The 27,653-nt window shown below is 38.1% G+C and overlaps 1 protein-coding gene across 3 annotated transcripts in view; it reads right to left on the bottom strand.

The window, feature by feature from the left end:
- LOC102217191 (voltage-dependent T-type calcium channel subunit alpha-1H-like) overlaps positions 1-27,653 on the bottom strand; it is a 128,361-nt gene that overhangs the window by 22,657 nt on the left and 78,051 nt on the right. For 2 of the 3 annotated variants that reach the window (XM_023348711.1, XM_014472550.2), the window contains exons 9-27: positions 25,109-25,347; positions 24,155-24,678; positions 20,372-20,538; positions 20,002-20,196; positions 16,145-16,296; positions 15,854-16,039; positions 14,277-14,394; positions 12,718-12,873; positions 12,398-12,485; positions 12,004-12,281; positions 10,420-10,791; positions 5,860-5,963; positions 4,015-4,138; positions 3,197-3,265; positions 2,883-3,067; positions 2,597-2,723; positions 1,765-1,890; positions 1,427-1,516; positions 568-781 (exon numbers count right to left, since the gene is read on the bottom strand). In XM_023348711.1, the coding sequence (XP_023204479.1) occupies positions 568-781; positions 1,427-1,516; positions 1,765-1,890; positions 2,597-2,723; positions 2,883-3,067; positions 3,197-3,265; positions 4,015-4,138; positions 5,860-5,963; positions 10,420-10,791; positions 12,004-12,281; positions 12,398-12,485; positions 12,718-12,873; positions 14,277-14,394; positions 15,854-16,039; positions 16,145-16,296; positions 20,002-20,196; positions 20,372-20,538; positions 24,155-24,678; positions 25,109-25,347 (3,514 nt within the window). The remainder of the gene's footprint in view (positions 1-567; positions 782-1,426; positions 1,517-1,764; positions 1,891-2,596; positions 2,724-2,882; positions 3,068-3,196; positions 3,266-4,014; positions 4,139-5,859; positions 5,964-10,419; positions 10,792-12,003; positions 12,282-12,397; positions 12,486-12,717; positions 12,874-14,276; positions 14,395-15,853; positions 16,040-16,144; positions 16,297-20,001; positions 20,197-20,371; positions 20,539-24,154; positions 24,679-25,108; positions 25,348-27,653) is intronic. The other variant, XM_023348710.1, reaches the window with a different exon arrangement.

The raw sequence follows: 27,653 nt of genomic DNA, 5'->3' as shown, positions 1-27,653 counted from the left end.
CCGGTTGGAGGAAATATCTCTTTTCTACCAGAGTCGAGAGGCATCTCAGGTTCTTACACATGCAGTGGGAGGGAGGGAAGGAAGGGATATAGGAAATTCACAGACGAAAATTTTTACTGGATAAAAATTTTCCGGGATGCATGCGGAAATTGCAAATCAAATTAGGCTAAAATTGTTTTTATTATTTTTAATCCAATTTGTGCAAGTGTCACTAGAGCTTATCAAGCATAACTGGTCATACAAATCAAGTGGAATTTGAGTGAAAATGTGAAATTTCGTACTTTGCTAACGGTGATAATTTTGATTCACTGTCTTAGATTTTCCATGCAGAGTTAGGAAGGGACAGGACTGGCTGCAGTCATGCGGTTTCATGCGTCAGATTGGCATAACCCACAGCCTACTGCAGTGATCAATCACATTTGCTGTGAGCTAGCCAGTCTTATAAACTTTCCCTCATTCCAGCTGTTGTTTTGCTAATAATTGCCCTATTTTTATGATATTTTTTACATGTTTTTCTTTCTTTCAAGCTCTGAAAGCAGGCAGTGCTCAGAAAAATAGACTACCGACCAGCCCCTCCATTCTCCTTACTCCTGCGCTTTTTATCTATCATTTTGAGCCTCTTCTCCTCCCGTAAACGGGCCTCCTCCTCCTCCTGGTCCTGCCGGCACTTGTGGAAGTTTTCCACCACGACACCGACGAACATGTTGAGGACGAAGAAGCTGACGATGAGCAGGAAGGAGATGAAGTAGAGCAGCATCCAGGGGTTGTGGTTCCTCACGGGCTGAAAATAGGGAGAAATGCTAACTTTTAAATTCAATTAAAAAGTGTAAAAAAATGTTTCTATGAAGACAAGCAGATGACAAACACATTTAAGTCACACAGCTTATGTCTTTCATGTGAGCTATAGGAAAGCATATTAAAATGACATGTTGGAAAAGCTATTGTATTAAGACACAAGTTATTGTATCTTATTTATTTTATTTGTAAACTTTTCTTCTTAATTGTTTTTGTTGAGGTGTATTTCAGCAATTACTCCCTCTGGCTTTGGATGCCGTGCAGCTGAAAAGATATTTGCTCTTACTTTTTTTTAAACTTTCAGACAGTTGTTATGATGCATAACCATAGCAACAAGGTATTATTTTTTTCAACACGGAGCAACTGATTAGCATCTCAAAATCTCAAATAATTCTAACGACTTTCTAAACATACATCCAGACAGAAATTTGAAGAGGAGTGGTAAAAGAAAATGAGTTGGATTAGCGCTCACCAACAACAGACCATTTCCCATTGGGATAAATATTACACTCTACTGCCTGTGTATTATATACAAAGTTACAAAGAATTGCTTATTTCTTGTCAGACGACTGTGACTCAACTGAGGTTGAAGCAGGTCATTCAGTTCTGCAGACAGAATGCAAATACTTGCCTGTTGATTCACTCCGACTGCATCTAGTCCATCATACATGATGTTGACCCAACCATCCTTACACGACAGCACAAACAGAGACATCAAAGCCTGGAGACAGAAAGGTAGTTGTACTTTAACAGACTTGCATTACCTTTACTTTGATGGTGCGCTTTAATGTGACTGAGAAATGCAGATTATGTCAAAAGGAAGAAGTCATATAGTGTTGTACAACAAGAGACATTTGTAGAAGAAGAAAAAACTCTGTTGTAAATAGTGTACAATTAAAAAAAATTAATTCTGGCTTTTAATATTGTGCAAGCTTCATATAATCACAGATTCATTTGATCCATCCACACCTGAATCAAGTTGTCAAAATTGTACTTCCTTCGTATCCACTTGTAGTTGGCGAGTTCACAGTCGGACTTGTTTGTGACGTTTTTTGTGTCCAGGCCCTCACAGTGGTAAAATTTCCCTTTGAACAGCTAGGAAAAAACAAACAAAAAAAAACAGGAAAAGAAAAATGAAAACAAGGCATCTTCAGGGCTATTTGACTTTCATTAAGCTGTGACCTCAGGTGTGTTCAGCAAAAGTGGCAATAATAAAAGTATGTTTCAAAGAGTGCATTGTTCCAGCAGAATTTCAGTGCTTGTGAAACAAATGGCCTAAAGGTAATTTTTTTTTGTTTTTTTTTTAACACTTACTCTAGTTCTGCATTTTCTTCCACTCACACCTTTGAAGAAGAAAAACACCAATATCTTTTTTTTTTTTTGGATATTCTAGATGCTTTTCAATTCCCCATTGCTATGGTCACATATGCACTGCTGAGCATTGACATTTACACAACAATAGGTAAAATAGCACAGGAAAGAGGCAGAGAAAGAGAAGCATCGCAAGTGTGACTTGAGAAATTGATGTAGTGCACAGGTGTGGTCCTCCAGTCCTCGAGGGCCGCTGTCCTGCAGGTTTTAGATGTGCCACCGGTACAAAAAACGCTGGAATGAAATGGCTTAATTACCTCCTCCTTGTGTAAATCAGTTCTCCAGAGTCTTGCTAATGACCTAATTATTCTCTTCAGGTGTGGACCAGCAGAGGCACATCTAAAAGTTGGACATTGGCCCTTGAGGACTGGAGTTTGACACCCCTGATGTAGCGCAAGCTTGTGCGTCTGAGTAGTGGGACGGTAATCACCTGGACCCCCAAGATTCCAAACACAATGAAGAAGGCGCAGCAGATCAATACAATGTTCCCAATAGGTCTTAGAGAGGTGATGAGTGTCTCCACGACCAGCTTCAGTCCTGGGGCGCGACTGATCACCCTGGAACACACAGTCATACACTCAGATATGGACAAATCAAATAGGCTTACAGCAGTTCCTGTAAATTAATATTGAAGTGATAGAAATAGGCAATGTTGGTATTTTAACAAGATCTTGAACACTTTTCACATTCTACACACAAATAAACACCCCATGTACCTCAGAGGGCGAAGGGTGCGTAGAAGACGAAGGACTCTGAGAATCCCCAGGATCCTGTTGGTGCCGGTATAAGCCAGAGAAACTAGAATGTCCACCAGAGACACAAAGACCAACACTCCATCCAAAACGTTCCAACTGGACTGAAGGTAGGTTTGATTTCCAAAGCAGAAACCAAGAGCAACAACCTGAGGGAACAGTTAAAGCAGCAGGAAGTTACCACAGCACAATTTAAGCCCTCTGGGTTTTTTTTTCCCTCCTGCTGTCTGAGGTTAAAAAAGTGCCAAACAAATATAAGTGAAGATACTGTTGTTTACCTTGATGGCCATCTCTGCTAGGAAGATCACAGTGAAAATATAGTTGGACACACTTAGAAATACTCGCTCCTAAATAGAAAAAAACAACATTAAAAAAAGTAACAAGACAATGCTTAAACAAAGTATAGCTAAGTTAATCCCATTAACCAAAACAAGATGCTTCTAATGATGACACATTCTGCTCTAAAAGCAGCAGGAGTTCCCTTTATATGTGTCAGCTTGTAAAAAGCTTGCACATTTAGAAGACGTGCGATGTTTATAAGAGTAAGGCTTCATTTTGCAAAGGCAGTCACTTTCTCTCTTTCAGAGGGTATGAAATGTTACAAATTACCTAAAACTGCTAATTTAATCCAAGGGTTTTCTGAAAAGTTTATTAATAATAATAATAATAAGTTCTCTACTGACACATGCCATGCCTTTTTTATATAATCAGTTTTTTTTTTCCATTGAAATAACAGCTACTGTGACACCTTGATTTGTATATGAAGGATAGATGCAGAGTAGGAATTTTTTTCAACTTTTGCTTTATTTTTTTAACTTGGTAGTGACATGCAAAGATGGACCTGAAAGAAAAGTTTTACTTGAGTAACTTCACCTTTGCTCACAGATTTATTTGTCAGTTGGTAAATAAAACCTGTATTTGAAATCAAAACAACCTTTTTTTTTTTCTTTTCATTAGTATATCTCAACATTAATGTCTTAAAGTATGAGAAAAGTGAGGCTAATAGAAAAGCGTGTGAAATTCATGGTCTGAAGAAGACAAGTGGACTGTGTGTGGACAAAAGTGATTATGTAAGCCATGTTTGTCCATGACTCACCGGGCTGTGAGGAAGTATATCAGGCCTCTCCAGAGCGATAGTGATGCAGTTGAGGAAGATGAAAACCAGAACCACATGGTCGAACAATTTGTGAGTGATCACAGCTTGGCACCACACACGGACTCTAAACAGACCCAGAGTCATATATAAAAATACCTACTGTGGCTCTGAGCTATGAACCAAACATTTAGAAGAATGACAACAGGAAACTTCGCCTAAGCTGAACAAAAATTTGAAATTGGGGAAAAGGCGGAACGATACGGAAGAGGATTAGGGCCACCGAAAAAAAAAGATTAAAATCTCAGACTTTAATTCTGAGATTAAAGTCAGAATTCTGACTTTAATCTCAGAATTCTGACTATAATCTCAGAACTCTTTTTTTTTTTTTTCCCGGTGGCCCTAATCCTCTTCTGTAGAATGACAAAGCCAACAACTATCTGAGATAATACAGATTCATTCATTTGTGTTAAAACTCAAAATTAACAGAGACATTGGGTAGTGACTGGGATCAGACAATCATCATCTTGATCAACCTTGAAAAATAATCAGTTGCTCTGAAGCTGAAAAATGAAATGTTTTCTCTAATCATTTTACTAAAAGCTATCTCATCGACAATAACATCTTTTTCAGATATTTATTGTGAACAAGTTCCAGTGTCAGGAGTTTACTATTGAGTTAAGAGAAGCACAAAAATTGAATTGCCAACCTTATTTTTTTATTCGAGCTCAGACTAGTTTGCCTTCTTTAAGCCTTTGGTTCATTTAGCAGATAACAGAAAGGCTAAAAGGTCAAAAGCAAAGTTTGCAACTTTGTCTTCTAACTGTTACGGTAGCTGTAGATGACAATCTTTGAAGAACAAATATAGACTGCTGTTTCTGTAATGCCACTTTAAGTATGCTAATCAGGAATGTTATATTTCTAGGTTTAGAGGCATCTTGAAATTTAAAATTACTTCTCTGTCAAATGTTAACCCTATTCATAAAATAAACAACCCCTCATGACAGTAAAGGTAGAAATATTTTCAGTGTTTTTCAACTTCTTTTTTCTAAAACAGTTCTTAAAAAGGAATCAGAAATTACTTAAGTTGGTATCTGCAGGTCAAAGATTTATAAAAATGAATTATTGGAGATTGGCCACAAAAGCTCTGACTGATGCTTTGCTGATTGAGGTGGTCTTGGGGTTTAAAAAATCAGAACTTTACTGCTAATAAATTTTCCATTGTGGCATTTGCAGTTTAAACTCCTAACATGGCACACATTTTCTACACCGGTACGAAGCGGAGAATAGCACTCCAGCTTTTGGTCCAAGTTGTCACAACACTTGTGGTAATGGCTTAGCTCAGCTTAAAGCAACATCTTTCTTTTTATGGTAACACCTTTCCAACAAGTGATGACAGCAGGCAAGTATTTTTGTTGTGGAAACAGTTATGTGCAGACCCTATAGCTGAGACCGATACTCTTATTTTATAAAGTGTGTCTTATAGTTCTGCTATTGTTGCTACATAACGGTCGGAATAACAGGTATGGACAAATGCTTAGAACAACACAATACATGATTTTAGTACAACAAATCATTGTATGTGGAAATAATTAAATGATGTACATATAAAATGTAAGCTACAATCAAGGCTCATCAACATTATCATTCCATTAGATCACAAAACTGGAACATGCCTCCATGAATTAAACAATTATATTTTAATTATTGATACTTGAAAATAAGTTAGGCTTGAAAAATTAAACAAATGTAATTTAGAAATCATGCAGTGGAAGAATGATGTGTGTGTGTGTGTGTGTGTGTGTGTGTGTGTGTGTGTGTGCGTGTGTGTGTGTGTGTAGGTCTTACGGGCTCTCCGGTGCAAACAAATAGAGCGTCCAGCTCTCGTGTTCCTTACACCAGCGGGGCTTCATGTTGTGGAGCTCCCTCCTGACCCAGCAGAAGAAAGGACTCTGCAGCAATAAGAGGACATATAGAAATGTAATTTCTATATGTCAGCAAACCACCAGCATCTTCTTTGTTATTCACTCTTGAATACTATAAACCACAGCTACATTCCCTATTAAACTGCAGTTCACATGGGGATGCAAATTGTAAAGTTTTTACTACTACCACATTCGTTCTGTTTACGACCCACTGTTAAATTTTTATCTAATTCAGAAGGCAGCAAGCAAACTGTTTATTAAACAAGCTCCTATAGCAGCACAATGATTGAGCTCCAACAAAGGTTTTTATTGATCGATCTCCATTTTAGAGTATTGCGTGACAGTCTGATTGTTTTGTCAACATAACTTGAACTAAAAAGGAATCTGAAATTACAAATAAACAATCAGAGGCATTCTGCGTCTTGCAGTGGAAGACTTCTATCCAATCACATTCTGCATTTTTGTCTGAAGTTACAATAAATCAGCACAAACAGATCAAACATTTGTTTTCTTCTGTGAATTTGTCTTGCATTTCTAAAACAAAGAATACAGAGATTATGCTGTCATTTGTGATGTTTTGATTTAAAACTGTGGTGATACAGCTGAATGTGTTTTCTGGTAATTTGTGGATTCTGGATGGATTTTCTAAAATGTAAACAATTTAAAATAAAATCTCTGCATATGGTCGAGCCTTCACTTTGACTTGACTTGGACACACCATAGACAAGAGATTGAATTGTTGTACATAACTACATAACGGTGTGTCAGAAAAACTTGACTTTCGACTTGTTTGAGTGATCGACTGGCCCAGGTTTGACTGTTCTGAAAAGTTCTCCTTGTTTGCACCAAATATTCATCAAACATTTGCGCAAGGTTCTTGAAATACTTTGGTTTTCCTCAGTCCACTGCGATTAATCTCTTACCACGATTCAGAGAGTCATTCCAACTATCTAGTCCCAGCATAATCCAAAAATCAAGCAGAACTTTTTTTCTTATGTGATGTTGAATGACTTTTATTTGATTGGTTAGACTTTTAATGTGGCAATTTTAATGTAGATTAGCAGAAATGTAATTCCAGTTCTGTTTCCCTGGGACTTTTGATGGGTTTTTTTTCCCCACAGGCACTGTTGCAGTGGAGGAAGCAACAGCATTGTTCATCCTTGGAGCAAAGCAGACTTTAAGTGATGCTTTAAAGTCTGCTCCTTTTTTCCCTCTCTTTCTCTTGTAACTGTTACAAGAGAAACATCTGGTGAATTGATGGTTCTGAAAACTTGAAAACCTCTATTGCAATAAATACAGACTTTAGAATCAGGATTAGGTCAAAACAAGCTCTCATCAAACCCGAGTGTCCAATAAGTCAGATGAGGAGGAAGCTGGACAGACTGAAACGGTATAAGGCAGTAGGTACCGCCTCGAATGACTGCAGTTGTGGGATGCATCAAAGATGGTCTAGAGACTGAGTACAGAGAGCTAATTGACCACTTTGTGGCATAGTGTGGGAACAATCATCTCATCTTGTATATGAACAAAACAAATGAGATAATTGTAGATTTCATGAGAAACAGGAATGAGTCAAACAGTATGTGTTATGGAAAAGAAGTAGAGGTGATGAAAGAGTAGAAATACATCTGTGTTCGTGTGAACAACAAGCTGGACTGGAGACTCTACAGTGAAGCAGTATACAAGAACATGTATAACAACATTTATTCTGCCTTTCAGAATATTAAGGTATTTTTGAATTACTTTGAACTTAACTATACTGAAAAAGCTGCTTAATCATTTATAAGTATATTTAAAAGTACTTCCAACTAAATATGTTTCTTGACAGTCAGTGTTAGGGGTTTGTGCTTGGTTTAAATGTCATGGTTTTATTCATTTACTGCATTTATTTATATATATATATATATATATATATATATATATATATATATATAACAGTATATTAGTAGCAAACAGACAACAACAATGGGTAATATAAATAATTATTGATTACATTAGAGATTGGTACTTAACTTTTGATTATTTTGGCATTGATCCTTAAATTTTGACAACTCTACATACATTTCCTAAACAGATTAATGTGTTACTCTTACTTTAATTAACAGTGTTTAAGTTGTCTACATCGCCAAAAACATATTTGAAGGTATACATTTTTAAAACTATGAATTGTATGAATCCAGACTCATGCAATTCAATAAGGACTTTGGGTTAAGCACAACACTCAAAACAAAATGTCTTTTGTTCAAATGCTGTCTGGAATGCTGGGTGCTGTGATACGGGGTAGAGTTGCCCCAGCAAAGACAACATCAAAAAACCCATTTAAGAAACAATTCATGTCTTAAGCTTGTTGCGGAGAGCTGCTGATGTTAGCTGGTCCACATTTACGTCTATAGGGGAACAATAAACATGTGTCTCCTTGCATAATAAGGTGGAGATAATTGGACCATAACAGGTGGACTTTCAACTCAGCAAGTGCAGAAGCTCAGAACAGAACTCATTAAAGTTTGCAGTAAAACAAACAGAAGAAAGCTTAGGTCCACAGCTTCTGTGCTTTAGGATTCTAATTAAAAACAGCCCAGAGTCAAGCCTCTCAGACTCTGCTTTTTGGGCACACAGGCACTTATGTGAGCATGTGTACATCTGAGAGTGTCTTCTGTTTTTGTGTGTGCGCGTGTTCTAGTGAGCGTGCAGATACAAAAAAAGGACCTGCCGCTTAGATGTTCTTGGAGCTGAGATCTGAAGTCTCTGACACTGACGCTCGCAGAGAACATCCTGCTCACATCTCACTTAGAGCATCTTCTGCACAGATTAACACAATCCACACACAACCACACCCATACATCTGTATGCTGCCTGTAATAAGCTGCATTCAGTGCGTACCCATGGGGAGAGGCCTTTTGTTTCGCTGGATTTCATAGCATTATAAACTCAATTTGGAGCCAATAGAAAAAAACTTGAGCAATGTCACAACACAGGTCACATGAAACCACCAAGGGAGTAAACAGAGCCTCAACACACAAGCAGACCTGCACAAATGTTTTCAACAGCTTTCAACCCAGTGAGAAAACAATTATCGCCCAAGTCAATCAATTAAAGCATGACAATTAGCATCCCTCTAGACATTGCATCATGAACACGCACGCACACATTGCAGAGCGAATCAAAAGAGATCGAGAGAAAAGGGTTAGAAGGCAAAAGAAAACTGGAGAAGTGTGGGTGTGGAAAAAGAAAAACAAGTCATCTGAACCGCTATAGATCTTACATTCAGAAAATTGCAGCCTGTGATGAAGAACAGCCTATAGCATTATATACTGATACTACACACCAGGACAAAATGGAGAGGGATGTTCATGAAATACTGGTTTTTAGGTATAATGTATAGCAGGGGTGTCAAACTCCAGTCCTCAAGGGCCGCTGTCCTCCAACTTTTAGATGTGCCTCTGCTGCACCACACCTGAATAGAATAATTAGGTCATTAGCAAGGCTGGGAGAACTGATCTACACAAGGAGGAGGTAATTAAGCCATTTCATTCCAGTGTTTTGTACCTGTGGCACATCTAAAAGCTGTAGGACAGCGGCCCTCGAGGACTGGAGTTTGACACCTGTGATGTATAGGCTTGTAAAAACTGCAAATCTTGTTCCTACTTTTTTTTTAACCGCAGTCTTTCAGGATTATTATTATTATTTGGGGTTACAGATTGATGCAAATACACCATAAAGTCCCAATCCATTATATACTATTCATTTAGAGTTTAACTGGGCCACTCCAGCTCTCCAATTGTTTCCTTTATACTCAAGACTACAGGGCAGTTTCTTGAAATACATTTATGCACCCATTTGTCATATAACCACCTCAATATAAATGTGCTAGAGATGTGTGATAGTAGTACAAGAAGTGCATAATTGTGAAATGTAGGTAAATGGTTCATTATTTTTAAAAGCTGCTACAAATAAAGAAAAAAATATATTATGGTTTGACAAAATTACGAAACAATTTCACAAGGTATGGAAACTTTTAAAAGGCTTCATATGTTTGGAATCCCCAAATGAACAATGATGAACTGCCAAATTGTAGACAAGCCCCAGCTGTCACACCAGCAGTCTCACATGTGACTGTAGAATACTTTGGTACACAGAAGAGTCACTTAATTACTACTTAGATCTTCTGGATGACAAACAAACCTAAACTATCCCCCACTCCACCATCAGGAACTGTTGAATTAGATTCTCTAAAAACTTGACAATGCCAAACCTTTTCACTAGTGGTAGGTTTGTGTTCAGGTTGAGAGACAACATCAATCTCCCTTTGTTTTAAAAAGAAAATCACATTTTAAAATGTGCACTTAACTGCAAACAAGTAAATAAAGGGTTACATTATACACCAAAACGGCCCAGAGGCAAGACCTTTGAAAACTGCTCAAATCTTACTGCTGATTTCCAAATATATACATTATTTTATGAGCAGGGAGTCATAATAACTTACATCTTCATCTAAGTCATCATCTGATGTGAAGTCAACTTTGGGGTCCGAGTTTCCATTTGGGTCATATGTGACGGTCCTCCCATTGCAGTCGCCATACTCTGCTATAATGGTAGGGCAGAGAGAAGATGCCTGCAGCGGTTCCAAGGACTCCAGCTTTACTCTGCTGTTTACCCCAGCTTCCTCTTGTTGTTCTTGGCACTCTTCCTCCTCACCGCCTTCTCCAGACAGTAAACTTTCCCTCTCTCCGCTGGTGTCTCGCCTTTTGAGGCTCGGTGCTCTCCCTAGACTGTTCCAGCTGGAGCGGCGACTTCCCCATGAGCTGATGGAACCACGGAGAGGGAGAGGTGAGCGCCGTCCAGGGCTTGAGAGAGTCTGCAGGGGGAGAAAGGGCTAAGTATTTAGATTTCCTATAAAAAAGCATACATTTTTCAGTATTTTCTAAAATAAGATGCTTGACAATAGAGTCACAATCAAAGTGTGCATACTGTTCTGAAAACATTACAAGTAGAGTTGTTGTAACTGTTTTAGGTAAAATTTCTTCTTTTTGTGCTTGATTGAATCACAAATACTTAAAAAGTTTAATTGAATATGTTTTCATTACCCACTGAGACAATAATATTATTGTCAAGGCCTTCTAAGTGTACAGTGGTCAAATCGGTGAATTTCTATCTGAGCTGTGATTTAACCTCAAAACACAATTAAGAGTTTTCCAAAAAGTATCAAGCACCAGAAGTGTTAGGCCCCCCTGTTGTCACAAGTGGTCTTTCAGCTGTGAAGGAAAGCTAATAATAAAAAATCTAGCTTTGCAATAGCAAGAAAAAAGCAGAAAGAGCCATTGTTCCTCGTAGTTTTAGACATTAGATGATTTTAAAGTCTGTGAGCAAGTCTTGTGTTGACACACCGGACTCACTAGATTTTGATTGTTGTGTTCCAATTTCAAACTAATTATTTTGTTCTTTTGAAGCTTGTCTAAATTAAGCTTGGAAATATTGCTCAGATTAGAAGCTTAATGACCATAACACCCTGAGGTTCAATATTTATCAGTTAAAAAAAAAAATAGGTTCAGACTTTTACTGCAAAATTGTACAAAACTCAAATATTAATCTTCTGAAAGCTTAAAATATGTTTTCAATGAACTGCAGTGACTCCAGAAGAAAAGTTATCCAAAAGTAACACAAGTCTTCTTTTTTAAAGTAAAAACTAACGTGCAGAAACAATAGTGGGAACTTAAATGATGGGAATTCAGTGTCTCTTATATGCTGCGGGGACCAATTTGCCGACATAGTTGACATAGTTCGTCTCCACTCTTTCATGGTTGATGCCCTGTGCAGTTGCCAGGTCTCAGTTTTAGTTACCCATCAGGGATATTTAGGGATAGAAAACATCTAACCACCTCTATAAAAGCAGTGAATGGTGGAACATTTTGAGAGATCTTGCATGTTGGCTAAATACCCAATTAAAATGTTAACTTTTCTTTTCGTTGTAAACCTTTGTGTTACTTTACTCAACATTATTTAGTACACTTCATCAATAAAATTTATTTTATATTCCCATAACAACAGTGAAAGTGTTGAAATTACTTACTAAAGAATGTTGGTCATAGGCTGCTGGGTCCATGGATGCTGAGCTTCCACGCCGAGACTCCGCGCGGCCACTCCCTGTCTCTGAAACACCCAGTCCAGCTTCTCCATGTTGAGCTTCTCTGTACATGAGCTCCTCCTCTAAGATGGACTCAGGCCCTAGGGAGCTCTTCGGCGTTGGCATGGGAGTGGCAGCTGTGTGCATTATTATGGGAGGAGCCATAGTGCCACGAGGGTCAATGTGACCATTGGCTGTCATCATCAGAGAGTACATCTTAAGCTCTATGGATCAGAAATAAAGATTACTAGATTATTAGTCGAATACTTATTTCAAATCAATCAACTTCAAGAAAATAAAGTGCCTGATGATTAGAACGTTTTGGATTTTTTTAATCTACCTGTGTCTCTGAGTTGTTCAACTTTGTCGTCCTCATCAAAATTGTCAGATTTCTTTTCATCGTCTGACTCTGATCGATTGGCATCACCCTATAAGACACAATTATGTACATAAAAAATTAACCCATGTATGAGTTGCTGACTCGATTTTGTGATTTTCACTAGAGTAGATTGTAGAAAAAGCCAGGGCCTATTGTCTGTGGGGGGAGTCGCGAGAAGTAGGGGCTAACCTATGGTGCTAATTTGTGCATTTTAGACAGTGATCAGTGAAATACAGTTCAGCCCATCAACACAGTCAGAAAACCAATACAGCCATTCTCACCTCAGCCTGGAAGCCTTCGACCAAGATGGCGACCAATAAATTGAAGAGCACATAATTGCCAAACGTCATGAGAGCAACAAAGTAGAGAGCCGCCCATGGAGAGGTAGAAGCCATGCCGTTGTACAGCACCACGTTCCAGTCCTCCTGGGTAAGGATCTGGAATGTGGATTAAAAAAAGGAAAGAAAAAAAAAAACACAGACAGAGATTTAGGCATGAAGATGGAGGGGAAGTGGAGGAGAAGAGATGGATGACAGCAGAAATAAAATAGGACAGAAGGACTGGGAGGTTTAGAAGACGTGTAATTAAAAGGCAAGGACTAGTGAGTTGAAGAAAAAGCAGCACAAGCCGATATGTTAAACAGTACATAAATCGATTATATGCTTTATAAAGCCCAGTAATGAGCTACTTACATTGGAACAATAATTCAATTTAAGAAACCTATTGGACTGTAAGTCGCGACAAGTGGAAGCAGCAGGATGTAAATGTCTGCCTTTCTGTGCCTGTAGTTGGATAAACATGACTGAAGGAAGAGTTCAAATCTGCACACAGCATTCATGTAGGCTGGCTCTGCCTACTCATTTACCACTCTGGGCAAAAGGCAGAGTCCCTCTGTGCAGCTTCTGTGAACTACGATACGCAGCTCTGCACAGATCCGTGTTTTTTTTTTATTCGTTTTCTTTTTCTGCTCGCACACCTTGATAACTATAGTAAAAGTGGACAAAGTATGAAGCGAGTGGAACTTTCTCAAACGACAGTTGGCAGTGGATAAAATGGCTCTTCAGCACCAAAGAGAGTCCACTGCAATGTGTGTTCCACCCTTCTGCTGACGCATCCCGTGCGGAAACAGAAAAATGGATTTGGAGCAATTGAACAATGTCTCCACGGGGAGGTGGAGCAAAAAATAGAAATCGTGGTGAGGGATAGATGCTGCATGCAATTAGATACAGTTTTTGCATTCCAAAGCAGACTTGGGGCAATTTCACATACATATATAGACCCTTTGGAGTTCTATTGACATGTGGTTTGACCTGGGATGCCTAAGTAAAACAAAGGATGGACACACAATTTTTACATTGTTACAGTAAACAGTAACAATGTTTACTGTGCAAACACTGTACTGTTTTATTTAGCTATTTCTATTTTTTGAGATTAGGAAAAACTTATTTTTAATAGGGATCTAGATAGCTAGCAAATTGGGTAATGCATGACTAAAGATAGACATGTAAATACCCTATAAAAAAGACATTTTTCCACTAACCGACAATAAATCAGACTAAAGGTTTCTTGATTAGATCAGATCCAAAATTATTTCTATTTACCAATAAAATGATAAAAATAACTTTTCATTAAATGATACAAACCAATAAGCTACAAGCACTTAATTACAAATTGGGAAAGTCTGGGTGTTATTTCACACAAATGGAGAACAAAAATAAAATATCTTGTGAAGATCCTGGCTGAAGCTGGTATCATTATCCACAATGTTACGTTAAGAATGAAAATCAGGAAAAGAGGCCTATAACAGAGGCATAAACACAAGGGAAATAGAAAAACTCACCTGGAATACAGTGACAATGGCCCAGAGAAGCGAGTCAAAGTTTTTGCGATCAGGAATGGTGTCTCCGTTCTCCATTCTTTGACTGAATTTACATCCGAACAGATGCATGCCAAGTATACTGCAGAAACACAAGCAATGCATTAAAGACTCTCTGAATGCACACAAACAGACAATGTTGATGGCACCGCTAAAATAAAGGAATCTAATAAAAATAAATGAATCTTTTTTTGAGTAATCTCACATTAATACATTTTGGAACAATTGTTAATACCCTTTGAGTTCCCTTTAAAATAAAGTCACTTAAATCAATTGAGCAGAAGTTTTTAGAAACTTCCCATTTATAATCTACAACTTTCAGTTTCCTCATGGCATAAAAATGATGTGACACAGAAACCTCTTCCTCTTAGCCACATGTCACTAGTCTGGATAAGGATCCGTGTTTATCTTGTCCAAACAGAATGAGTTGGATTCTTAAAAACCCTTTAAACCTCACTTGGTTAGAGAACTGAAGCAAAAGATGGCATGTTGAGGGTCACTATAACTCCCTAAACCAGCCATCCCACTTACTGACTGGTTGTTATGGATGGATTCCAGACAAAAAAATTGATTTGTTCTCCTACCATCGCAAGCGTAAGACTTTAACATAAATAATGTTGTCGCCGTCAGACTCTGACATACTGTGCATACTCTGAGCTGATTCAGCACATCAAGTCTGTAGACATGTGGTTGAGATTTCATAGCTTTTTAGCAATTTTCAAGGCATTCTGAATGCTCTTCAGTCATTCTTCTCAAAATGATCATACTTGAGCTACCTTCAGTTTTACAATTACAATCTTAGGCATGATTGTTTGCAAGCATATTAATTGTGTATTAGTAGATAATAGTTCACGAGCATGCTAATGGCTGCTTAAACTCTGTTTTATTTACCACAGATGTTCAAAACTTGGATCTGGGAATGATATTGAACCAAACTTAACAATGTACTCATTCAAAACTTGAAAGCCAGTAGAATTTCCTAATTGAGATGTTCAGGGACCATGCTACCTGACAGTAACAACACACATTCCAACAATCTTTCAATATGTTCCTCAAAGGACTTCTAGGCACCGTTTATGTGAATCATCTAGGATCTTGAAGTGATTTTTGTGACATGCCACAGTAAATTGAAAAAAAAAAAGTCAAGTTGTCCAACTGTGTCATTAAGTCTGTCTGAAAAAGCTGGTCGATAGTTGATTGTTATGATAAATTTGAGAACCAGTTATCTGAAAAGTGCAATGTGCAACTGTGTGCTATAACAGTGTGAAATGGTAGAGGATTTTTTTTTCTCACACACCTTCTGGCTAAAGGTGTGTGAAATAAAATATAACAAGTACCAATAACTGCCCGATGTGATTTTGTTTAAATAAGAAAATTTGTATGTCTCAATTTGTTTTTGTATAAACCGTCATAAATTTGTATTTCATACTTTGTGTGAAATTATGCTAGCAAACTTGTCCATGTCTCAATGTGTTAACAGGATGAAAGCAAAGTCATCAATTCATGGACAAACAAGCAGGAGATGCAGCAGATTTCTGCACCTGAAAGTGAAGATGAAAAGCATCAGCAGCATGCAGAAGGTGGCCACATTGTCCATGGTCTTCATCAGCACCACCAGCTGCCTCCTCAGGGCAGGTAGAAACCGTACGAGCTTCAGGACTCGCAGCAGGCGAAATGTCCGCAGGACCGACAACCCTCCATCCGCTTGACCTATTATTTCCCACACACTGAGAAACATAAACAAAAAAACAACTCGTCTCTGAAATGAACAAGTAAATACCTTTAGAAATCTGTAAAATCAGGATTAGAAAAGAATTAAGAAGTAATATTACCTTATGATGACGATGATGCTGTCAAAGATGTTGTAAGGGTTTCTGATGTATCCAAACAACCCAAAAGCCAGCAGCATGAAGCCCATCTCCAGCACAAACATGCTGGTGAAAACAATGTTGCTAATCTCCAACACATCAGTCAATTCATTGGGCTGGAGAGAGAGAGAAAAAGAGAGAGACTAAACGTAAAAGCAGAGTAACAGGTATGCCACAATACTGTAGAGGGGTGACAAACAGCTTGAGTTCATTTAAATATCGACTTCAGTTATCTATGGAGCACAGATGTTCACAAGTCTTTTTTCTAAGTCTAAGTTAAGTCTCAAGTTTTCAAGTTTTGTGAAAATACACTAAATACATCTAAAACACAAAGTTCAGATGTTGGACTTGGACATTTTCTAAATATATTAAATGTTTACAGCACATTGTCCTTTTCATTGTATATTTGGAAATATATTCAGGACAGGAAGGTTCATTTGACATACACTGGACATATGAAAAATGTAAGCACGTTCAACACTGCAAGCAGTAAAAACAGTTCATACTGTACAAATATATTTTTAAGAACCAACTTCTGCTGAAATTTCAGTTGCATCATTTTGATCTTTTCCTTCTTATATTTTGCTGCCAATTTTTCAGCTGGACAGTATCATCAACTCTTGGCAACGAGCTTTATGCAGTCCCAGAGATTTACATGTAATGAATAATAATGATCCCCATATGACTGAATCTTTCTTAATCATAAATTCTTAAACTCTGCTTTCTGCCTCAAAGTGGGTGAAGCCCCGAAGCCTGAGATCCAAAAAGAAATCATCTCATGTCACGCAAGGGAGACTCATTAAAAGATATTGCATTTCTTTTCATGCGGGGATCAACAAACCACAGTCCTTGCGCTGACCATGCTGAGTCCAGACCAGTGGCATAGAAAAGGAGATGGAAAATGTTTAAGACTAAAGCGGAAGGGACTCATTTACAAAAATCCTATTATGACAGATCAGAATTACCCATAGTCCCATAGGTAATTCTGTTCCTCCATCACCCTGAAAATATATATGCAATATGATTAACTGGTTTTACATTTGAATTCTTCATAAGCTGTGTGGAAACGTGCAGCATTATAAATTGTGTGCTGCAGAGCAGGGATCATTGATGGCGAATGACAACACAAATCAAACTGGTTTCAGAAATGGGAATATGACACAGTAGCATAACCATAATTTTAGGGTCAGGACAGAAGGAGACATTTCCTCTCACTTTTACATCAATTTTGATGCCCTGCAGATTGTACCACTCAAAAACAGTGATAGGCCATATTTAATGGATACAGGTCAAACACTAGTTCCAAGCAGAGAATGAACACTCAAGGGGAAGCCTGTTTCACTTTAAACAGCCGGTAGGCTCTTCAATTGGCTCTGGAGTTTCTTGCTAATGTGTCTTTAGTCGCCCTTGGAGTCACTCCATCTTGTTGCAAAAGGCACCTAAATGTATCTGTCGAGGAGTCTGGGTGGGTGGCCTGGCCAGAGAGTTGTTAACATGTTGGCCGTTTCTTTGAATGGATCAGACAGATTTTAATATCAGAGCTTTCATATAAAGTAACATTTGAATCCGTGTCTGTATTTCACTTATTATTAGTGGTAACACTTTTATTCATGTTCATGTTATATAATTGTTTTATCCTTGAAAAGTGTCTCAGTTTTATTAAAAGTCCAGATAAATAAAATGTGTTGGTATTGGTAATATTATTATTGTTATGAACTGTAGAACCTCAGCAACACAACCTCAGCTTAATGCCAAAGAAATGTGTTTTCTTCATTTTTTTCTTCATTTTTTTTTACTTGTTTGTTAAATCACACATAAATGACTGTACTAACTGAATCTATGAGGACTGCTGGTTTTCTTGGTAGTAAAATACAAAAACCCAGTCCAAATAGCAGTTTGAGTAGGCTAATGTATATTCATCTTTAAATGGCACTTTACAGTCCATTCAGTGACAGCACTATGGTTCACAAAGTGGGTCAAATCAATGCAAAACAGCTGTGAGCTGAAGATAATGACACATCAATGCTTGAGTTGTTTCGCTGATTTTTTATGATCCAGAACTATTTGGGCAAAACTAATTTCTATCCCCTGACCTGGGTAAAAAAACCAAAAAACAAGACCAGCACTTTCATATACAATGATGCATCTAAACACAATACCAGTGCACAAGAGGTTAGATTTTGAATATTAAGAATCTTAAACAGCTCTGAATTTGGCCTTGCTTTGTGGCTATAAAGATGAAAATTAGAACAAGAAGAGAGATTCACACCCACACATACAGCTTTTCTTGCAAAGCAAAGATTTGTGATGCTCATCATGTATTTTAGCTGATCGGACAAACGCAAAGAGACACATCATTCTAACAGAAACCACATTTTGTTGTATGCAAATTTAAAAAAAAGTATCAAGTAAGTTATCTAATATTTTTTATGGTTCTTTTTTATGTTTTTCTTTGGATTTAATCATAATATAATTACATTATCAATATCATCACAATAGACTGTATCCCTCAACAAATCAGACTTATTGATAATAAAATGACATATTTGGCATCAATATGACACTCACTAGAGGTGGTGTAAATTGAAGACAGTACATTTGAGCACACAAGTAATGTTTGACATTTTAAAGTAAAGATTTATTTTGTCTGGTAAAACAAGGTTAATATGAGTCGTAGATAAAGCTTATCACCCTCTCTCAATGTTTGAGAGTTTTATTTTGAAGTAAGAGAGGAGGTAGCTCTTTAGTTACTTAGTTAGTTTGATCAAATCTACTAATAAAACCTATGTGTTAGGTTGGACAACATTTGGTTACAAAATCCATGAAGTCCACAACTTCTGGCAAGCATCCCAGGTCCCGCATAGAGCAAAAAGTACTAACAGAAGAACAAATTAAAACAATTTGTGTAAGAAGAAAATACTTTTATTGTGGCAAGCCATTAGCGGCTACCGATGCTAAAATTAGGATGCAATTTAATGTGCCCTACCTGTGGAAAACAAAACAAAATAAACTCCACTGTGAATTTTTTCATTTGATAATTTCTCACTAAAGAGAACTGGCAAGATTATTAGCTTTGAAAAATGCTTACGCAGTATTGACTTACAATGAAAAAAAACAAAACAAAAGATAAACAAGACTACCTCCAAGTTTGAGTCAGTCTAAACACAACCAAAACACACTAACTCGACACGCCGTCAGTTCAAGGTCTTGTACATCCATAGAGCCTTTATGGACACAGATTTACACCGTCAGGCTGAAAAAAAATTGGCTAGGTGTCACAAATGGAGGTTGATGGGTGCTACAGTGAGAAGGAGCTCATAAATAACACTTCAGTGTGTTTACATGGATGTAGTATTGCCCTAAAAGGCAAAGGCTCTCTCAGTCTTTCCCCGTGTTTACATCACAAAGACAAAAGTGCACACATTTTGCCATGAGAGAAAATTGAAGGAGACTGAAGCGAGGACAACGAAGAGGAGAAAAAAAAAATACGGTGTGAATCACATCCGAGGAACCTCACAATCCAGCAGTTATCCAGAAAGAATTTTTTTAAAAAAAGAAAAGAACACATGTTAGGAACCTGACACCTAACTCATGTCAAGGTGTTTTTATGTATGAGAAAGAGGAAAGGTGTAGTGAAGAATGGGTGCTAAACTAATTTTGTTTTGATTTTAAGTCTCATCTAAAACATATTATGAAAAGAAACATTTAAAAACTTTCTAATGTGTTCGTGTTCTTTTATTTTTTTATTTTAATTGTTCCTCTTTTCTTTTTGTATCTTACTGTTAATTTCTACTTGCTCAGAAGCACATTGTGAATCTTACTTGTTCATGGTACTCTATTCCCATGCTGAGGGTATTGACGAGGATGGCGATCATAATCCCCCGGTTGAAGTATTTACTTTCCACTATTCTTCTCAATTTTTCCCTGAAGTTTATCCAGGCCTGGACAGCTCCGTTTCTGCACGCAACAACCCCCCGCCGTCGGAACAGACTTCTGAATCCTCGTAGATCGCCCCCCTGGAAGAAGACGCTTCATCACACCAACATGTACTGTACTGTATATTCAGCAATTACCAATGTTTTAAAAATGAATGAAACGCTGATCAGAAATACACAAGCTTATATGCTACAAACTAACCAACATGTTATCTGAGTTTACTACGTTCCTTACAGTATCGGCACCTATCCTGACCTGCTGAAAGTCACGGATTCCATCAGCCTCTCCTTTGCCCCCCTCCAGGTCTCCTAGTTCCAGTTCCAGGGTCTCAAGGCTGCGGGCACACAGAGGGCAGCTAAGTAGCTCCAAAAGCAGAGGGCTGGGCACGACGCCTGCCAGTTGGATCAACAGCCTTTGGCAACCTTTAGACAGAAAGTGATAGGAATGGTCAGAACTCTGCCGAAGGAATGTTTCTGGCTGTTTTCATCCTGTGGTCTTTTTATTTATTTATTTATTTTGCATATGAGTACTGCTGGCAATAGCTGTTTAAGAAATCTAATTTACATTTTGAAGGTTAAACAGTCTATTTGGTACTTAAAGTTAGCATATTAAAATATGCTGACTTTTTTGTCCTTTATTATCCAAGGCCAGCCAGATCCAGGCTGTTCATTAGCTGATAAAAAATTTAAAAACATACTCCAAAACACACCAAAAGAAATTCTTAGAACGAACCATATGTCTGACAGTCATTGTGAACTGCATTGTTGTCCTGTTAAAAAAACCCAGTTATGACCACATAGAGGAATACCATCACCTAATAAAAATGTCCGCTGCAATATCTCCAAGAAGCCATCTGTGGTTTGACATTCTAGTAAAACCTGAAACCTCACTGTTCCATTTTAAGGACAAAAACCCTCCCAGATCCTGATGTAGACTATTCCAGAAAACATGTCTAGTGAAATCTTTGTCAAAAGTTGGGTGCCATCTGTACTGCTGAAATTAAAGGGGGGTTTTTTGTCAGAAATTGAATCTTTCTTCCAACTTAAAGTGTCTCAAGTTTCATGATGCCTTGCAAAATCAAAAGGGAGTGTTGTAAATGTTGTCTTTTGATTATTGGGTGCAGTCTGCCTAAGTAAGCACCCTAATTTAAACTTTTTTTTTTCCTCACCCCTCCTGTATTTTATGACCCTCCTGCTGTCTTGGCGTATAAAAGCGTACACAGAGTCAGTGAGACCCTGCCAGACCACAGAGTAAAGAACAGTGGGGTCTAAATGACCCCGTCTTTTAAGGCCGCCGGAGGGTTAAGAAATTTCAAATGACAAGCCTTCTGTTGCTTTACTCTCCAGCGACAGAGTGTTGCGAGAGGTCTTGACAACTTCAGTTTTTCAGACATATTTTCAGGAAATTGGGGAATAAAGGGAGAGTGGATTCAATTACAGTTAACAGAGGCCCATAAGGCCGAGACCACAATTTCCAAAACTGTGCTAGTGCAGAGAGCAGCACCATAAGCCTGATATGAAGAATATGTATATTTGGTTTGGATTTGAGGTTCAATTTAAGGTCAGTGTTGTTGCTATTTTAAGTCTATTGATATTTTTATTCCTTAGGTGTGACATTTGTGTTAGAACAATACAAAAAAAGCCATTGTTAGACCTTGCAATGTAATACGTGAACTTCTGAACATAAAGCTAAAAGGTAATTTTTTCCCCCACAGAGCCAACAGACTCTAGCTGTCATGGTAAGCACTGCAAGTTCATCCTTCATCATCAGTCTGGGTATCTGCACTCACCTTCTGTTCTCTGACTTAAAATCAGTGTGGAGAAAATGCAAAGCACAGCTGAAAACGAACAGAAGCAGAACTTAGTGGCTGGAAACATTAGCTCTTTAAAAGCAGCTTAAACAGCAGGTAATTTTTTTTCAGAATGTTGCCTGGGATAGATAGTATAATAAGAATCTGTACCATATTTTAAAGTCTGTTAATAGTCAAAGTATTAGCTGCTGACAATTGATGTATTACTCTAGTTGGAATCAAAATCTTGAAAAACTGTACATGCTACCTGAAATTATGTTTCCTACAATCCTAGATTGTTGCCTTGTTTGGTTATTTTTACATTTCACAGCCAGAGTAAGTGCTTCTGAAAAGGGTTCAGGTTGGAGATGGTTTAGCGAAAGTAAAGAATTTATAAACTGGAAAAAGACCCAGGTGGGGGTGTGTGTGCGTGTGTGTGTGTGTGTGTGTGTGTGGTGGGGCTGGGGGTAGGGGGCTGAAAACATGCAAGGGATCCCGAAAGAGTGCCTTCTCATTGTTGCTACTAATACAGTCTATGTGTTGAAACTATTTTACAATAGAGAATAAAAGTAGTTCCGTCAGCAAAATTTGCAGTTTGTACATTTCTTGAGTGAGTAGTCAAAGTGCTGCATCGGCAGATTTAATGAGTTGATCCCGCTAACTTGGAAAGTGGATATGGTGAAGGAGAATACATAAAAAAAAAACTTGATGAGGCAAAAAGTGTTACCAAACAGGTGTCTGAAATTAACACTCTAGGTGACCAACCCATCATTTTGTAGCAAGTGGAGAAATGGTACAGCCTCCTGTTGAGGCTACATAGAGCACAAAAAGCTGCACTGGAGACGGATGCAAACGTTTGCTAGTATCTTGTGGATATGATATCTGGATTGACTGCTGCTGGTTTTACAACATATATTTAGAGTTTTAAGGTTTCCATGATGTCACTGCTTACTCTTAAAGCACAATGGACAGACTCCTCAATGACTACAAATGGGTGCATGAACTTAGATTTCATGGATCCCATCCTGCAGAGCTTAGAAGCAAGCAACTATTGGACAAGCTAGTCAGATTGGAAATCCTCAAAGACTCCCAACATTTCTACTGATATATGTTTTGCTGATATAGTTCAGATGGCAAAAACACAAAAAAAAGAGGATGCATGCTTTAAAGGTGGCTCCTCTTTCAAGCCAGCCTCAAGAAACAGCAACTACTTAATCTTAAATGACTTTCCCATGATCCCTTTCTTTCAAAAGGATGTTGGGGAAACGTGCAAAAAACACTGGAGCCGCTGATGTATTTCAGCCCCTGGTTTTTCTGCCCTTTCCCTTCATCACTAATATCTTACTTGAAAGTATCACACGCCACAAAATAACAGCTCTCTTCCACCAGGCACTAATCTATGCACACTTAATCACGTTTAGAGTGTCAGCAGTCAGCAATGTGAGAATGAGCGGGTCGTCACTGGCAGTCTCACCCCATCAGGACATGAACAGACAAGTCTATCATCGCTCCTCTGCCTTTTTCTAAAATGTTCTTATGTAACACACAGTGGTTGTTCTCCATCGTTTTCGCTCTCTTCTTCATGCTGTCTCCTGAGAGCTTCTGTTTTTTTACTAATCTAAATTATTTTTCTCTCTATGCCCTGTTCTCATGGTCTCTCTCCCTGGATACCTCATCTTTAATACTTTATGCTTCTCCTTTGAACCTCTTCTCTTTCATCCTCCGTTGTTTTTTTTTGTTTTGTAGATACCTTTGCATACCTGCTTGTATTCATGCCACTTTGCACTGCCTAATTTCCCAAGTCTCTGATACTTTCAGTACACTGTGTGGACCCACTGAATCCAAGCCGTTTATCCACCTCTCTCAACTGATCACTGTAACACTAAAGACATGGATTTCCTGTCGCAGCTCTAAATGGCCCACGCAAGCCACATGCATAAAGCACATGGTCTGCCTCTGTTCAGACTCAAAGAGGAGAGATATACATTAAGTGTGATTGAGATGATAGAGCCCTCAAAACACTTAAATTTGTCACATCATTACCACAAAAGTCAAAGTATTATATTTGAATTTGAAATTTGGGGCTATGACATGACAAAAATCTCAGGTGAAAGCAAGCTGTGAGATGGGAAAAATGAAGAATGTATTTAAAGAAGAAAGTATTTAAAGTTAATTCCACCCTTTTATCAATGCATTTTTTCAGTTTTGCCTATACAGTATGTCTGCATTGTGTGTTTTTCTTTTCTTACTGTGCTGCCCCATGAGCTGGTAAAGCTTGTTCAACGGCTCGGTGTGCTCAGACGCCGGGTGGTTCATTGGGTGTTGCTCCGGACATACATGCTTCGAGTGGGGAGGTGGTGTTTTACTGCTGTAGCTGCACACAAAAGATGGCAGAATGGTGGGATAATTCATGCCCCCATTCAGTCGCCCGAGCAGTGCTCCCATTCCCTGAGAGACGACGGCAGGATTCTCGCCGCCGCTTCCGTTTGTACTTCCCCTCGGAACAGAAAGGGTCTTCATCTCCAGCACTTCCACTCCTTCAGCGTGGCCTTCCTGGTCCATGTGCTCAGCAATTGTAGCGTTCACTGTGTGCTGCCCACCGTTGCTGAGGTGACAGTGTTGGTGCTGATGGTGCTGCAGGAGGTTATGAATTGGCCTCAGCCACAGTGCAGTGCCAGGTCCCGATCCCCTGCTGGAACCTTGGCCATGTCCATTTCCACCACTGTTGCTGCCAATCCCACTGCCATTAGGGTTCACCTTTTTGCGTCGTTTGCTGATCAGAAGAGAAAATATATATATATATTACTGATCGTGGAGAAATAAACTTCCACCAGTTGATGAATGAAAGGAGTAAAAAGTTTGGATTTATTTACAATATATTTCAGTAAAACTAAAAGCAGTACAAAACTTTGGCCTGAGCTTGCATGTGTTTTTGGCGACAACTCTTAATCAAGCCTGAAGATAGATAAAGTTTTGCTAGAACTGGAGGTTGGATCATGGAACCTAGCTAAAAAGTTGTTAGCTCCCTGTTTCTATGAGAATGTACAGTAGCATCAAGGTAGTTCTCTGGCTTTGTAAATCCAACCAGTTATTTGAACAAACTGAAATGATGTTGGTGGGAAAATTTCTACATCATGACTCAAAATAAATTTCATTTAGAAACAGAAAGAATAAGTCACAGCAGAACGCAGCCTACACCATACCTGTGCCATCCATAGTACATTCTCTGCAGCCTGCGCCTGAACTTCCTGTATAGATGACTAATATATCGTAGCATCTCCTCATAGCACGAGCCTGGCTCACTGTAACTGGCCAGAGTTGAGTCATTCGACATGTAGCGAGCACGCTGCTCCCTCATCAGGGCGTTTTCTCTTTGCTTTGTCTCAGAAAACTGGGTGGCGATGACCACGAGGCACAAATTGATCATGAAGAAAGAGCCCACCTGGTTGGAGAAAGTTAAAAGGAGATGTGGGACAATGCAAGCTTCGGTGTGTTGTCATTTTCAACTCAGAAACAACATAAACCACACATAGAAATTGATTGATTGATTGATAAACACAACCTGAAAGTAGCTAGAATATAAAAGTCAATCAAAGACTTTTAAGATTAATATCTCATCTAAGAAATTGTTGTGATTTTGATTAGCTGTTGAAAAGCAACATAGTGAAAATCACTTTTGCTAGTAAATTGAAATTAAATTCAAAGTTAAAACTGCACATACACATTTTCCACCCTTACAGGCACCATCTGATTTTGATTTTTGATCACACTTGCGTGCAACAGATCATTCAATAACTTTCAAAATCAGACAAAAACAACCTAAGTAAATGCAGAAAGCATTTCAAAAAAGCATTTTTGAAAGGATCACGAAACATGACGATTTCATTTAAGAAACTACTCACATTGGAAAAGTAGTTTCCCCTCCCCTCACCTTGCTAAATGATAAATTATCTGTGATTAACCACAATTTTTGGAGAGTTCACAAGCCAAATCCAGGTATGATTGCTACCAGATCTCAACTTAATGTTAAAATGGCAAAATTTAAGTAGGCTAAAATATCCCAAAAAGTACAGACGTGAAACAAATTAACTCCCAAGTAAGGAGGTGGAGAGGGTTACAAAGATATTTAATGACTTTCAACTTCCATCACATCACAGTGAGAGCTTTTTTTTCACAAATCAAGATAAAAAGGAACAATAGCAAACGTTCATAGGTAAGCTGACCAACTGAAAGCATCAACAGCTCATACAAATGGTGGCAAAACAAACCAGAATATTTAAGCACTGCAGATCATTTGACTGAGATATGGTCAGTGTTCATAACTCAACATGAAGAACAATACTGGACAAAAGCTCCATTCTTAGGAGAGTTTTAAGGCCAAAATCATTCTTGGCAAAAAAAAGGGTGTAACTCAACAGAAACAGAACCCAAAGTCAAGCCACTTAAGTTTCTCATTTTCTTATTTTTTGTTTGGCATTGATTTTTCTCCCATTATGTAGCTCTTCTTAATTGCCTTGCTGTAAGTTCTTCTTGCAGAGGTCTTTTGTCCCTAGCCCTTTTCTCCTCTACACTACATATTTATTTGCAGAGCATAATAAACACTTTATATATCAAAGAGTAAGCTGGAAGACTGCTCAGTATAAAATAAGGTCTAGGCTTTAAGGTTTGAAAAATTCTCAAAAGACAATGATCACAGCAAATACACATAGCGAGAAGCCATCAAGTTTTAATAGAGGCAGTTATGCTGGGAGGGAAGCTTAGGAGGCTAACCTGCTCCCTTTCAAAAGGTTATTCCAGGTTCTCCAAAGCAGATTTAAAATCCACTTTCTACAAAAGTGTGCATCTTCTTTTTGTACTTTTCCCCTTTTGGAGCGTTGATCTTCCTTTTTTATCTGCCATCTGCATCTTTCTCTACAAATTATCAAATGTTCTTTCTTGCAATATCAATCACCTTCTTAGCCGTACTCTAATTTGGTTGTCACAGAGAAGTATATTCATGCTAATATTTCCATAATCTCTCAATTTGTTGAGACTTATTCATTCTTGTCTCTTCCACCTGTCTTCCAACATGCCTTGCAAAAGTATTGATACACTATTTGTTAGAGATTTGTTATGAAGTGGATGGAAAAGGGTTCAGAGTTTCCAAGCAAAATTAATTCAATAAATCTGGAAGAGACTAACACGGAGTGAATACGAGTTCATGCCATACTTTACAGATGCTTCCTTGTTTGTAATTGAAAACCATAATACATTTTCTTTAACTACACAATTAGGAACTGTTCTGGTTTTGTTGACCACCTAAAATTCCAATAGAATACACTAAGGTTTGTGGTTGTTCTGTTGCAAAATATGAAAACATTCAGGATGTGTAAATACTTTGCAAGGCACTATAAGTGAACTCTCGCGTTTTTGACCCTTCTTCAAAATGCATTTTCACCAGCTGCTGCGCTGTCACATAAGGATGCAAATATATTTCATTATAATTTTGCTGTTTTAATTTGTACCCAACCCACAGCATAACACAGCTTCTGTTGGCTTTTATAAACTTGTCTTTTTAGTCTTTCTGTACGTGAAAAATTAGCAAGATCAGCACAGACAGACCATCAGAGAAGTTTGATTCCACTTTCCTTTCTTCAGCTGCACACCAAACTAGTTGCTGTACATATTGCCAAATTATTGGTACTCTGCCATGTGCATTCTCATAATACTAGTCCTAAAAGAACAGTTGCTTCTTTCTTCTGATCTACT

This window comes from Xiphophorus maculatus, chromosome 16, assembly GCF_002775205.1.
Source record: "Xiphophorus maculatus strain JP 163 A chromosome 16, X_maculatus-5.0-male, whole genome shotgun sequence".
Lineage (NCBI taxonomy): Eukaryota > Metazoa > Chordata > Actinopteri > Cyprinodontiformes > Poeciliidae > Xiphophorus > Xiphophorus maculatus.
This window is presented reverse-complemented; position numbering and strand designations above follow the sequence as displayed.